At 35.4% G+C, this 13,005-nt stretch overlaps 1 protein-coding gene across 4 annotated transcripts; it reads right to left on the minus strand.

Moving 5' to 3' along the window:
• Positions 1-295: 295 nt before the first annotated feature.
• LOC132292246 (serine/threonine-protein kinase Nek6-like) lies at positions 296-7,998 on the minus strand. 4 transcript variants are annotated; one of them, XM_059790343.1, is made up of 14 exons: positions 7,727-7,998; positions 7,042-7,177; positions 6,573-6,639; positions 3,656-3,721; positions 3,480-3,526; positions 3,118-3,163; positions 2,944-3,024; positions 2,821-2,863; positions 2,677-2,726; positions 2,239-2,320; positions 2,107-2,156; positions 1,908-1,981; positions 1,693-1,744; positions 296-1,609 (listed from the first exon to the last, which is right to left on the minus strand). In XM_059790343.1, exons 2-14 carry the CDS (start codon positions 7,158-7,160, stop codon positions 422-424), a joined length of 1,965 nt encoding a protein of 654 aa, XP_059646326.1. In that variant the 5' UTR covers positions 7,161-7,177; positions 7,727-7,998; the 3' UTR covers positions 296-421. The 4 variants fall into 4 exon arrangements, with proteins under 4 accessions (XP_059646326.1, XP_059646329.1, XP_059646328.1 ...); XM_059790346.1 differs by having other exon boundaries at positions 7,664-7,728; XM_059790345.1 differs by lacking the exon at positions 7,727-7,998 and adding an exon at positions 7,273-7,614.
• Between the last annotated feature and the right edge of the window lie 5,007 nt (positions 7,999-13,005).

The following is a 13,005-nucleotide window of genomic DNA, read 5'->3' on the forward strand; positions in this document are numbered from 1 at the left end:
ATTGTTCGGATACTCACTTTGAAACGACAACAGTTCCTGGCACACCCGTAATTCACCCTCCTTTCCATACTTGGAAAGGACCACGGTTTTTAAGGAGCCGAACAGTATACTTGTCCCATCAAAGAAAAAAAAACTTAAAAAATTATCCGTCGTAAGTTGTAACCATTATGTTCCTCTGTAGTCATTGTGATTTAGTATCATTCGGTGTGTACATATATATTATATAAGGCTGTTGGGTCTCCGTTTCGTCTCTGCTAAACCAAAAATTTCATACATGTTTTCGAAGGATAGCATAACCGGCAGCAAAACATGTTCTCATCAAATTATATTGCTCACAATCGTAAACATCCAAGTAGAAAAGCATTTTATGTCAACAGTTCTAACAACACACCATCTCTTGGGAAAAAAATATATAAATGCCTCATAATTTTTGTGCATTTATGAGGCTTTTAGTCAACCAAATTGCCGTTTCTCTGGATGAGACAGCGTCTTCCCCAAACGGTTTTAGCACACCAGCAAGTTCATCAAGTTTGTTCTGTTTAAGTAATCGGGCACATAGCTCAAGCAGAGACTCTAGAGCATCGGCCCTCTGCTGAGTTGGATTCTCCCATTTGCTCTTACTTTCACCACCATCAGTAGCAGTTACTGTACTCCGCAATGGAATCTCAGTAGATGCCCGATTTATCACTTGAATGTCCTCCTTCTCTACTTGCATTGACTCACTAATATTATCTGTTTTTACTTCCACTCCAGCTTTGCAAAGAACTATATCATTACATTCAGATGAAATGTAGTCTCTATGACCATCTTCTGCATATGAAGAATCGTGATTTTCCACCTTTTGTATAAAACCGTTGGGTTTTGTATCAGGTTCACATGCTGCAGTTTGTACAGCCGAAGATGAACTTCCTTCATCAATGGACTCATCCTTGCCGCTACAGCCTGAGCTAGACATTTTCGTTCTCCCGTAGTTCTGCAAAATAGTATGCTCTTCCACTATTTCCACTTCCCCAGTAATTTCTTGATTGGGGAATGCCTCAGGATCCTTTGTTGTCTCACCCTCACTGACATCCATTTGCAGCTGTTGAACACATTCGGGAGCAAGTTTCTCATTTTCTTCATGCGGATAATTTGATTTGCTCCTTGAGGTAATCTGAGTATCCGAGCTTTCTTTTGTTGGCAGAGAATTAGAACTGTCCTGCTCATCTCCATCGCAAATAGTTGTTTCACAACTTGTAACTCCTCCTTTTGAATCATCACTATCATTGGAAACAGTCGCGGGATAGCTTGTAGGATCAACCCTCTTGGTTTCAAGATTGTCTTCCGCCATATTGATGAATGTTGGATCGTCACTTTTTGGTGAACTTCTTGGCTGCACATCAGCATTTCCCTCAAACTGAGGAACTGTCACCATCTTTTTTAGTACTGGGAACTCCTTTTCTCTTTTGTCTTTTCCACCACTAGGTTTGCTAGGTGATTGTTTTTTTGTTGTGTTATCATTTGTGCTGTTTGCAGACTTTACTGGAAATACTGGAAGAAAGACAGAAGACGGGTTGCGGCATCGAAGGAGGTGGGGCTGTATATGTGGATGCCTCAACAGTTCTGCAGCCTAAAAATTTAGACATTTACGAATTAGGATGACTTCATAATTTTCAAATTGATCAGAATTACATAAAAGCCGCTTTTACTCACAGTTGGTCTGTGCTCTGGACTCTTCCTTAGCATGCTCTTGATAATCTGTTTCCTACAATGCTCAAGCAAATTCCATCCAATGAAATTTATTAGGGTTGTAATAAGATTGAAAAATTTGAGGGTCATTGACACTGAACAATCTATCACAATACAGCACAAGAGCATATATAAACAAAACATCTGAGATTTGTCTCGGACTTGAAGAGAATACTTACAATGTGGAGGAATATACAATTGGGAGTGGAGAAACAGTGGATCTGTTTATCTTGTTGATAAGTCCAGCCATATCCTGTTCAGTTGAGTTATTAAAGGATTTTAATTTATTTTCAATTTATCTGAAAGTATAGATGCTTCATTTGTGCTTATATATGATATCAGAGTGCTGTTATACATATAGCACAAGCGTGAACTTACCAAAGCTCTAAAGGCTGGTTGATGTGCCGCAATTTCAAACATACAGCAACCTGAAACAATGAAAAGATGTTATTCAGAGCAATAGCATGGACATAACTCTGCGAACATATTTTCATTAAATTGTCTTCTTACCAAGCGACCATATATCAGATTTGTAGCCATAAGGTATATCTGCAAGGAGCTCAGGGCACATGTAGGTGGGAGTACCAACAACCTATTTTAAATATGATGGTAAACAGAAAAGGTTTATGTGAAAATTAGACGTAGCTTTTAAAAGAAGAAGACTTGAGCTTTGTATTTTCAACATAAGCTCCTCAAATCTTGAAGTGCAGAACACTGAGCACTAGAGAACTACCATCACTATAGTTTGTGTGCATATAAAACTGATGAAAAAAAACAATTAGGCTTCGATAAGAGCTCGTCTCTAACAATAAGGCTTCGATAAGAGCTCGTCTCTAACAATAAGGCTTCGATAAGAGCTCGTCTCGATCATGATAGGGTTGCTTCCTTGAAACAGGTTGAGGAATTGAGATGAAAATAGATCTGTTAAGTAGAGAAGTAAACACATACCGAGGAAGCGAGGTCTTCTGCATTGAGTAGTTTTGCGAGTCCAAAGTCACCTGCATACTCCATGTAAAAAGAATATCTTTTAGAAGGAAATGGAAGCAGAACCTGATGCCAGATAAATTCCATCACTATTTATGCCCTTCTTACCAAGCCGGACGTCATTGTCCTTCGTGAGGAATATGTTGGAGCACTGCAATCAAATGGGTTTGAATTACAGGTTAGCATCAGTAAAAGCTTCTCTTTACTATGTGGATGAGTATATATGTGTACCTTAAGATCCCTGTGAAGGACGCGGTTTGAGTGCAGATAGTCCACAGCTAGTAACAACTGAGCAAGCCATTTGCAGAGTTTCTGAGGAGCAACACAAAGGAACAATGAGTACGAGCAAGTTAGCTAGTGTAGGAACCAAAATAACTTCAATTATGTGAATTTTCTTTCAGTTACCTCCTCTGGGAAGAAAGCACCTCTAGCCTTCCTTATAATCTCAGCCCTGATTATCCAGAAACATTTGAATTTTTGGTTTAGTGTCAAAGAATGCTGAAACTCTCATCTTTCTTTTCTTTAATTTCAAAAATATTGGTCGCAACATATTTCATCCTTCTTAATTGCATTGTAAAAATCAAAGATGAGCATATTCACAGCTGAATAAAAAGGATATATATATCTACGTCTTTGCTGGTTGAGAAAAATGACTTTATGTTTTGTGCACAAAATTTCAATGCAAAATTACATTTACCATACCCCGTTTGTACTTAAATGAGAGAAACCACATCTTATGCTAGTCAAAGTTATGGGTAGTCACTTACATGTCGCCTCCTTCACAGTAGCCAGTTACAATGCATACACAACAACCCTAGAAAACAAAACAAGCCTGTTACTGTAGATAAAGCTTTAGCAGCAACAGTTTTCTATATAATATTGAAGTTATGTGTTGCCTTTCAATCTCAATACAGATCTATACATACAGAAATTATGCATTTACCTTGTCTACCCAAGCATCTTTGTAGTCCACAATATATGGGTGGTTCAAGTTAGCTATTAAATTCATCTGCAACAGGAGTAATAAGATTATTTTTTATATGAGTGAGGATCATAATTCTTTAATCATATCTCTAATCAATCAATGTCTTTGGTCAAGTGAAAAAACCTGTTTAATTCATGCCAGGGCCATCTACCACTGAGTTTATTTTCTTAGTTGATGAAAAAAGCTAATTCTAATTGATGTTGAATTATTTACTAAGAGCTGAAGAAGAAAGAAGCTACCCTAGAATATATGACCTCTGCAAAAGGACCTTTTTTTTCTCACGGTGAGTTAGTATATTAAAATCGAAGGAACAAAACTACAAGGATAGTAAAGCCCCAAGCCAACAAAACCAAATACATCCAGCTAACAAGCTGCACGAAACAGAGGTTACAACCCTAAACCAACATTCTAAATTTCTAACAACCAACTTGAGCAAACAGATAACAACAATAGAAACAAATACAGATAAACAGCAAACAAGAAAATGAAGAGATCATGCGCAAGAGTATTAGAAACTGGAGAATCCATCTTCCACAGCAGATATACCCCACTGCAGAGCTGAAGCAAGCTATTGATCACCAACATAAGGCCACAACTATCTGATACACACATCAAGAAGCTCCCATTGACCCATTAACCATCTATTGGCTTGAGTATCTTTGACTTTCAAATTTAACGATTGCAGTTTATGAAGAATAATAAAGATGATGTCCTGCTAAACATCAACTGCAGACCTTGCTTTGAGTAAAAATTCTAGCATTCCTTTCTCTCCATAAAAAGTACACGGTAGCTGCTAGACATAATTTTCCACTCCTTTTACTGAAGCTGTGACCTTTTAACTTAGAACTAGATCATTCCAAGATGTGCTTTGGAGATTAGGACCACATTAGCCATAATACTCCAAACAGAGTTAGAGAAGGCACAAGAGAAAATTGTGATTATTGGATTCCTCAGCAGCTTTGCACAAAGGACATTTTAGAGGTACAACTAGTAAAAAAAGAGAGAAAATAAATGAGATGATGTTAAGAATTATTATACATCGTGCCAAGGACTATTTAAAAGTCTCCGTGTTTTTCATAGATTATGAAGAGGTTAGTTGCTCATATGGGGATATGTTTATTGTATATGCAGGCTTTGTGTTATTTGCGTGTAGTGTCAGTAGTGTTCAACTGCTCCCTAGTGAGCAGAAACAATATATTTTTAGTTGTAGCCTTAGGATCTAATCTAACGGTTAATTAAAAGAATAGTTGCTTTAGGAAATTACCATTTTTTTAATTAATCACTAATTAAAATTGAGGTGGAATGACTATAATGAATAGTTTCTGAAAATTAAATAAATAAATTATTTATTTAATTTTCAGAAACTATTCATTTAATCTTATTAACCGTGAACTGCCACCACCACCTCCCCCATGGCTATAATGGATAGTTTATGAAAAAGAAAAAAATAATTTTTTTTAATCTTATTAACTGTGAACTGCCACTGCCACCTCCACTGCCACCACCACCACCACCTCCCCCACCACACCACTGCCACCTCCACCACCACCTATACTACTGCTGCCTTCCACCACCGCCACCATCTTCCACCACACCACCGTCACACATACTATTTTAACATTTACCATTGATGAATAAACCAGGCTACTAAACTAACAAGTCTAATAATGAATGTTATTTTCACAACGGCAGTTTCAATTGATAGATATGAATAACATCTTGCAGGTAAATAACAAGAAATTCTGTAATCTAACAGGTTTTTGACAAAAAGTCAGAAATGTGGATTTTAATAAAATTAAACATCATAAAAGAACAAATGGTTAAAATTGATGACAAAGAGTAGCTTTAAACCAAGCGTTATCTGAATCTTATTTGATTGATGATAATATATGAGGTAAAATGCAAAAATAAATAAATGTTGCCATAACAAGATCAAATTAGTGGATAGCTGCTCTTAGAGAGAAAACCAATACAAAGGACAGAAGAAGAAATAAAGCATGCTCTAGAGGAGTGAAATCTAACATGCAAGGACGAGTATGTAGATTATAGACGAGAGAATGAGAAATGAGGCTGTGGCAGTGGCGGTGGTGTAGTGGAAGAAGGTGGAGGTGGTGGCGGGATGGTGGCAGTGGAGTGGTGTTGGAGGTTGTGCGGTGGTGGCAGAAGGCAGCAGTGGTTCACTGGTTGGTTAATCAAATTAAAATATATATATATATATATATATATATATATCCCTTTCCAGAAGCTATTGATTATGGTCATTTCACTTCAATTGTAATTAATAGATAATTAAAAAAATATGGTAGTTATTCTTCTAATTAGCGGTAGGATTAGATCCTAAGGCTACAACTATAAGTGTGTATAGTAGAACATTACTGCGTGTTGTATAGTATCAAACATTCAAATGAAAATGTGATGACACAGGTAAATAAAAAATTGAACATACTGGATGCAACTTCAGTAAGATAATTAGTCACCTATCAAATATATATATATACATAAATAAATTATGTGTAAATACTTCTATAGTTAAGGTTGATGATCAGAAAGTAACAAATGCATCTATTTTCAAATGAGCCTCCCTGGACTGAATTCGAGGTTATCCAAGAAAAGAAATATATATACACTTGAACTAGATGAGATTTGGGCATTTAGATGTCTGAGACTTCAGATGAAATCTGTTTGGTTGCCGAAAAATTGGATAAAAGAAACTTCAGAAGATGAAAAATGGATTGCATTAATGCTAAATTTGGTTGCTGATAATACAGAGACCTGAAATTTGACATTATGGATGAAATGTAGCGTTTGATGAAACCCAGTGGATGAACAAAGCAGTGGCATTCTATATCTAATAACATCCCAGTAATGAACTGACCTCCTGATGTGCAGTTTGCTTGAACTTCTCTGTTTGCTTAGCCAAACGAATCTTCTTCAAGACATACCTATTCAGATTTAATAACAAATAGAACATTAGACCTCCACCAAACGCCCACAACCAAGAATACACAAACGGATCAGAAACAAAAGCAGGGAGATAAAATGATAAATTAAAAATATTGGTACTTTAAGTACAATTTTGACTGAAAAATTTCAGTTCGATTGCAGATGATTTGCACAATTAAATTCAGTTTTTTCTTTAGAATTGTTGAAAAATTTGAGGTTTCTTTTAGGTCATTTTATCCTAATTGTCATTTACAGAGCTTTCTTATTTATACTGAATCTTTAGAAAAACAAGCATGGACGTTTAAGCATTTAATGTGATGCACTAAACTTGATTCTGTAATGCAGAGGAAACACAGATATAAACATATACAAATTCAATATGGGGATGGGAATTCTCTTACTTCTTTTTCTCAATTTTATGGAGAACGAGGAAAGCTGCTCCAAAAGCTCCTCTGCCAATCTGCTCTATCACTTCGTAATCTTCCATCTTCGACTTCGTATCGCCGTTCTCCATCTCCATTAAAGAACTTCAAAAACCTAAACATTTACACAGAAAAAATCTAGCGTTAGTGGGTAGATCCAAATTTTGGTGAATTGAATTGGGTCAACTTCATAAATCACACAGTTCATACAGAGGGCGAAATTTCAGATTCTGACCCAAAATCTCATGCAAAGAACCCAGAAGATGCAAGTGTTTGTGTGCACAGAAGCAATTAATGAGTAAAAGGGTTCCAAAAAATGATTATTGAGACTATAGAAGTAATAATAGCCTTTAGAGGGGATGTATAAGTAGGGAACATGAGCTTGAATAAAGCAACATTCGAGAATTATGACAGCAAGCTCTAGAGAGAGAGAGAGAGGTGGAAAGACACACTCATGTAAAGCAACACATCACAATAATAAAAAGTTGATAATCTCCAGAGAGGTAGAAAAGCAAATTGAAGTAAAGCAACACAGCACAGATATAATGATAGTTAAGTTGATTATGGACCAAATTGAAGATGAGAGAGAGAGAGGGTTTACCGAAAGATAAAGTGAAGTAAGAAGAGAGAGTAGTGAGGTTAATTAGGAAAGTTGCTTACTTACCAATTAGAGAGAGAGAGATGAGTGATGGGTATGGAGGACCAGAAAGAGGCAAAACTTTGCTTGGCTTGACAGTTTGAGAAGGGATCGATCAGATCATATCATATCATATCATTCACACCACGGAATTGGAATTTTCCCAACCTGCACGTAGTTGCGATGTCACCATCTTCAACCGAAAGAAAGCCTTCCGTTTTTGTATATTTTAGAGTATCCCAATGCCCACCATTCCTGAATTTGGAATGATGGAAGACAAAATTTAAACTAAATGCTTTTTAATTTTAATTCTAAAATGGTAGTAAAATTTATGCATTTTATTCCATCATTGTATCATATCTGATTTTATTTTTTAGAGGGTCTTCCTGAAATTTCCAATTTTTGATCAAATTTGACCTATCTAAATAATTGTTAAATGTCTTTATCTGAATTCATCAGTTCTTATCAATTACCAAGTATATAAATTATTTTAGAAGTGATTAATGCAAAGGTAGTCATTATTTAGCCTCATTGTGGATGATGGAACGTTCATAATGGTTGTTCCACTGCTTAGACGAATAAAATATAGTAAATCTTTAGACCACTAAGCCACCGTATTCGTTTCTGGGTCAAAGCATTAGGTAAAATGTCACCATTTGGTATTGTTGAGAAATAATTAGGAAAAAAATATATATATATTTAATAAGACCTGGATGATAGCTTTTCTTAGTTGTCGGTAGGCATGACGTTAGACTTTTCCATGACTACGCAAGACGATATTAAAAGTTTTATTCAAATATATATATATATATAATCTTTCAGATCCTTCTCTGCTAGAAAGAAGCACGGAAATTATAATTAAGCTTCAATGTAAATGAAATACTGCATGATACCTTCCCCTCGTAAACAGAATTTTAAGCCGGTGATGACTCAATTGCAACAACCGGGTCTAATGAGACATTATTAGAATTTCTGGACCATACCCTCAATTACTCATTTTCCAGTTGCTGGGAACCAAAATTATCATTACAGACCAAGAAAGAAGTAGGAAAATAGACCCAATGGACCCATCCACTCTCAATTTCAATTACATTTCAGCATCAACACATTTGACAGAATCTTTAGAGAGAAAAATAATTCACACAGCACAATGCTTTCAATCACTTCCGCCTGGATTGTTTTGGAGCCTTTCGACTTTCTAGTTTTTTCTTTGCAGCTTCAAATTCCTCTTCAGTGGGCTCTGAGACCGCTTCTGCTCCGCCGTATTTGGACAACAGAGGTGAGAACATGGAATGAAATAGACTCTAGAAAGAGAGAGAGAGAGAGAGAGAGAGAGAGAATTTCTCAAAATAAATAAATAACATGAATGAAAAAAAAAAAGAGGAGGAAGAAAGAGAAGTGAAGGTCTGATTCAGGACAGTAAACGTATATAAAAAATATGAAGTAACGGTGTGAAATTATATGGCACAAAATAACGCAACCATCCTTTTTCACAATATGGTTCTGAGGAGGAATGAAAGAACAATTATTTGGTTCTGATCTCCTACTTCCAAGTTTTGAGTCTAAGACGGGAAATTGAAGTTCCACATTTCATATGACTTATTTGCTAGCCAAAAGTAGACTCAAAGCTGATAGAAACCCTCACCTTGCAAGTATTGCCACATCAAGAATATCCTTGAAACACTGTGAATCTAGCTTAGGATGATCCGAGTAGAGCATTGAACAAAACAGCCTATGAAAGAAAGCACTTTAGAAGAAACAGACAAGCCCAAAGGAAATGAGAGGAACACTTACCATAGGACTCATATGCCAATGAATTTTCTGCAATGATGACAATTGCGTTCACTACTGATTGCATTATCAAGGATGGTTTTGGCACTATTAATTGTTAGCAAATAAAAGAAAAAATTAAACACGCACTAAATTATTTGTTCTAAATAGATACAAATAAAAGGTTTGGCAATTACTCACAGTGCTTGTTTCTCCTCGCTCACCAAGGATTTATATCACCTTTTGCAGTTGCCGAAATTTCTCTTTGGCTGCCTAAAAAATAAAAAAGTAGGGTTACAGAACCACAAAATATCCAACTAAAAAACAAATGGAGAATGAGATTCAGCTTAGTTGAAAACCAATTTTCACCTCATCACCAAGATTCTCATCAGGGTGAAGTCGCAACGCTAACTTAAAGTATGCTTTCTTAATTTCCTGTTGAGATGCTGTCCTTTCCACACCAAGAACCTAGAAGACATTGGCTTATTATTTGGTAATTGTCGGCCACCTTTATATTGAATTGTAAAATCAAGCAATAGTAGACTACAAAAGCATTGATAAAACAAAACGAGCGCAAGAACTAAATGTCAAAGAATAATATTGAAACACCACGAGGTAAACATTGCATTTCCGGATTAATCAGAAGCCAAACATGGTGCTAATAGTAAGTCAATACACCTCAAGTACTATCCAATGCAGTTTATTCTCGCTAAACAATCTTCAGTCCAGCTAATATTGATGACATGTTTCCATTAGAATCATATTCTCACACAACTTAAGATAAAATGCAAATGAAATTATTATCATAGGGTAAACAAGGCAGCTAAAGAAGACCTTCAATGTGGATTTACAACAAAAATCCTCTTTATCAGAAAACAAAGCATTTAGCATCCACCATTAAACAAATATATTCCAATAAAACTAAATAAACCAATAGTCTACGATTCTCTATAACAAGACCAATTACATTAAATTGTCGATTCTCTATAAATTCCGATGAGAAGAATAATGTTATGAAGACTGCAATAAGGAATCATAACAAGGAAATGAAAATCATAGTATCATCAAATCTACCGAGTCTCCAATTATCAGAATAAATGAAAACAGAAGATTTAGAGATTGAACCGATCTAACTGAAAAATTAGAATGCAAAACAGTATTTTACATATCAAGATTGACGTTACAATGCAAACAAGTCAAGTAGTTTGATATTTTGAGTTGATTCAATTGGGCCAGGGGAGAGATCAAGCTTGTCTAAAGTTCAAATTAGGCTCAGTGAATCATGTTCAAGCTTAGGTCCTTGCACCATGCAGGGTGCTTAAGCTTGGCTAACTGCAGCTTTGCAAGGAAGCCAGAGACAGGTAGATAAAGTTTATATGATGCCAATCGTTTGATTGAGAAAATAATGTCTATGTCATTTATGTAGTTTAATAGCTGGTGAAGAACATAAGTTTCTTTTCCAATCAAGTTAGATAAAAAGGAAAAGGGAAGTACTAACAATAAGTTACATCACTATAAATTAACTAATAAAATCACCTAATTCTAAATTATCTTGGTATGTGTAGAAGTAGCATAACAAGAGAATCCTCAAAGTGTAACAACTCTTGCCAAGAGGAATGAAAGTTATCATGCTCTTTATTGAGTTTATCTCAATCATATGACTTCCTAGTAATTTTTTTACTGGAATTATTTTATTTTTATTTTTTATATCAAAGATGCTTTTGGTGAGATTCGTGTTAACACTTTTTGTGGTCAAAATGTAAGTAAAAATTAGTACCTCAGCCGCAGCTCACAGTCAGGTGAAAGGAATAATTAGTACTTGAATGACTTGGCACTTCGGATTGAATGAGGTGACAGATAAGCAAGCAACCAGTAACTATGCTCTTAAGTTCTTAGGATACTCTTCTATATTCTCTTTTTACATGATTTTTCAATAAAATCCTAACCACTGGGACCGTGAAAATGACAAGTTGGTCACAAGTTCTTAAGAAAACATAGTATGCTTCTCTGAGACCTCTATTCAACCTAAGTTGGTAAGCTTTCTCATTATACGTCCAAAAAACTTTTGGGCTTGAATCCTTAATCTTTAAAGTTTAATGCTACGGTTGGGAGCACTAAATCGGCGCCTTGGAATTGGAATCAAAAGAAATTCGGTTTAAACTTTGAACTAAATTTCCTCCAATTCCAAATTCAATGTGCCGATTTGGTGCTCCCAAACGCAACATTAACGACTATCATCTCTTCCTGTTATTATTATGATTTTCTTTATATTTTATCATTATGGGATAATCTCTACTTGCTTACATTCACAAATTCCACTACGTATAAGAGTTGGAATTCATACCAAATTGGCAAGGCAGTTTGGTATTTTATTGTTCACGTAATTGAAAAAATGGTTCTCACATGGCAAAGAAGCTCTTCTTCTTATCGAATATTTTAATTGATTTACATTTATATTAGTCTTGCTTCATTCACTATTATTCTATTTATTTGTACTGTAAAGATTGATTTTCTTCTAATCTCAGCTATCGTCAATGGGTCACAATTTAGCATAAGGGCCACGACCCAAAAAATAAAAATAAAGCCATGAACCAAGCAACATAGAATCACAAACTAGAAGAGCGACCAAACATACCATAGAGTCTGGATCCAAAAATAAATAAATAAATAACATGAACCATATAAGCAATTCCTTTGTGTTATAGGATGTAACAATTTCTTTTACTATATTTTTTTTCCATAAACAAACAAAAAACAAATTGCCTAAACATAGTTCGCCAAAAAAGGGAATTCAAGAAGTGCCAATATCTGTAAAAGACTCACATATTCATCAATCGCACATAGACCTGACTAACAAATTAGGGGAAAGGAATAATATATATATATATATATATATATATATATATAATGATGTGTTGAGGCAACTTAATTGGCAAGATACCTCGTACAAGCTCTTGGCGATTGAAGATTGTCTGCTCTCGTTTGTCTCCGTAAGCCCTGGCTTTCATTCTCTTCCCCATTTTAAGCAAATATGAATTGTGTATTTGTATCTACATCTATATCTAATATACCTAAAATGTAGAGACTAGAGAGCGAAACAGATGGAAAGAAGAAGAGTGGATTTTATCGGGGCCATGAGTTCCCGCCATTTCAATCTTGTATGTAGTAACCGCCTTATGATGAGGAGATGATCTGAAGCCTTTTCAGGCGATGCAGGATGATGATCTTGCCAAATCAAATCGGCGGACGTACCAATCTATTTTCAGCGATACCGGACGACGGATCCTCTTAGTGCGTCCGACTTTTACAGTGAAGGTGGTGAGTCGATAGTGTGGTGTGGCCAAGGGGCGCCCCTTCTCCATCCCCCCACCTTGATTTGAGTTTATATTCAAAACGGGTGAAATGAAAATAAATAAAACTCTATGTATTAAAAGTACACAAATACCCTTTATGTTCAAATCTATTATGTAAAGTGAGTAAATAAAAACTTCAGACAAATCTATATATATATGATAAAAAAATAAAATAATAAAAAT

Source organism: Cornus florida, unplaced genomic scaffold (assembly GCF_030987335.1).
Source record: "Cornus florida cultivar Cherokee Brave unplaced genomic scaffold, ASM3098733v1 CherokeeBrave_3.0.0_Hap2_Chr02, whole genome shotgun sequence".
NCBI classification, from domain to species: domain Eukaryota; kingdom Viridiplantae; phylum Streptophyta; class Magnoliopsida; order Cornales; family Cornaceae; genus Cornus; species Cornus florida.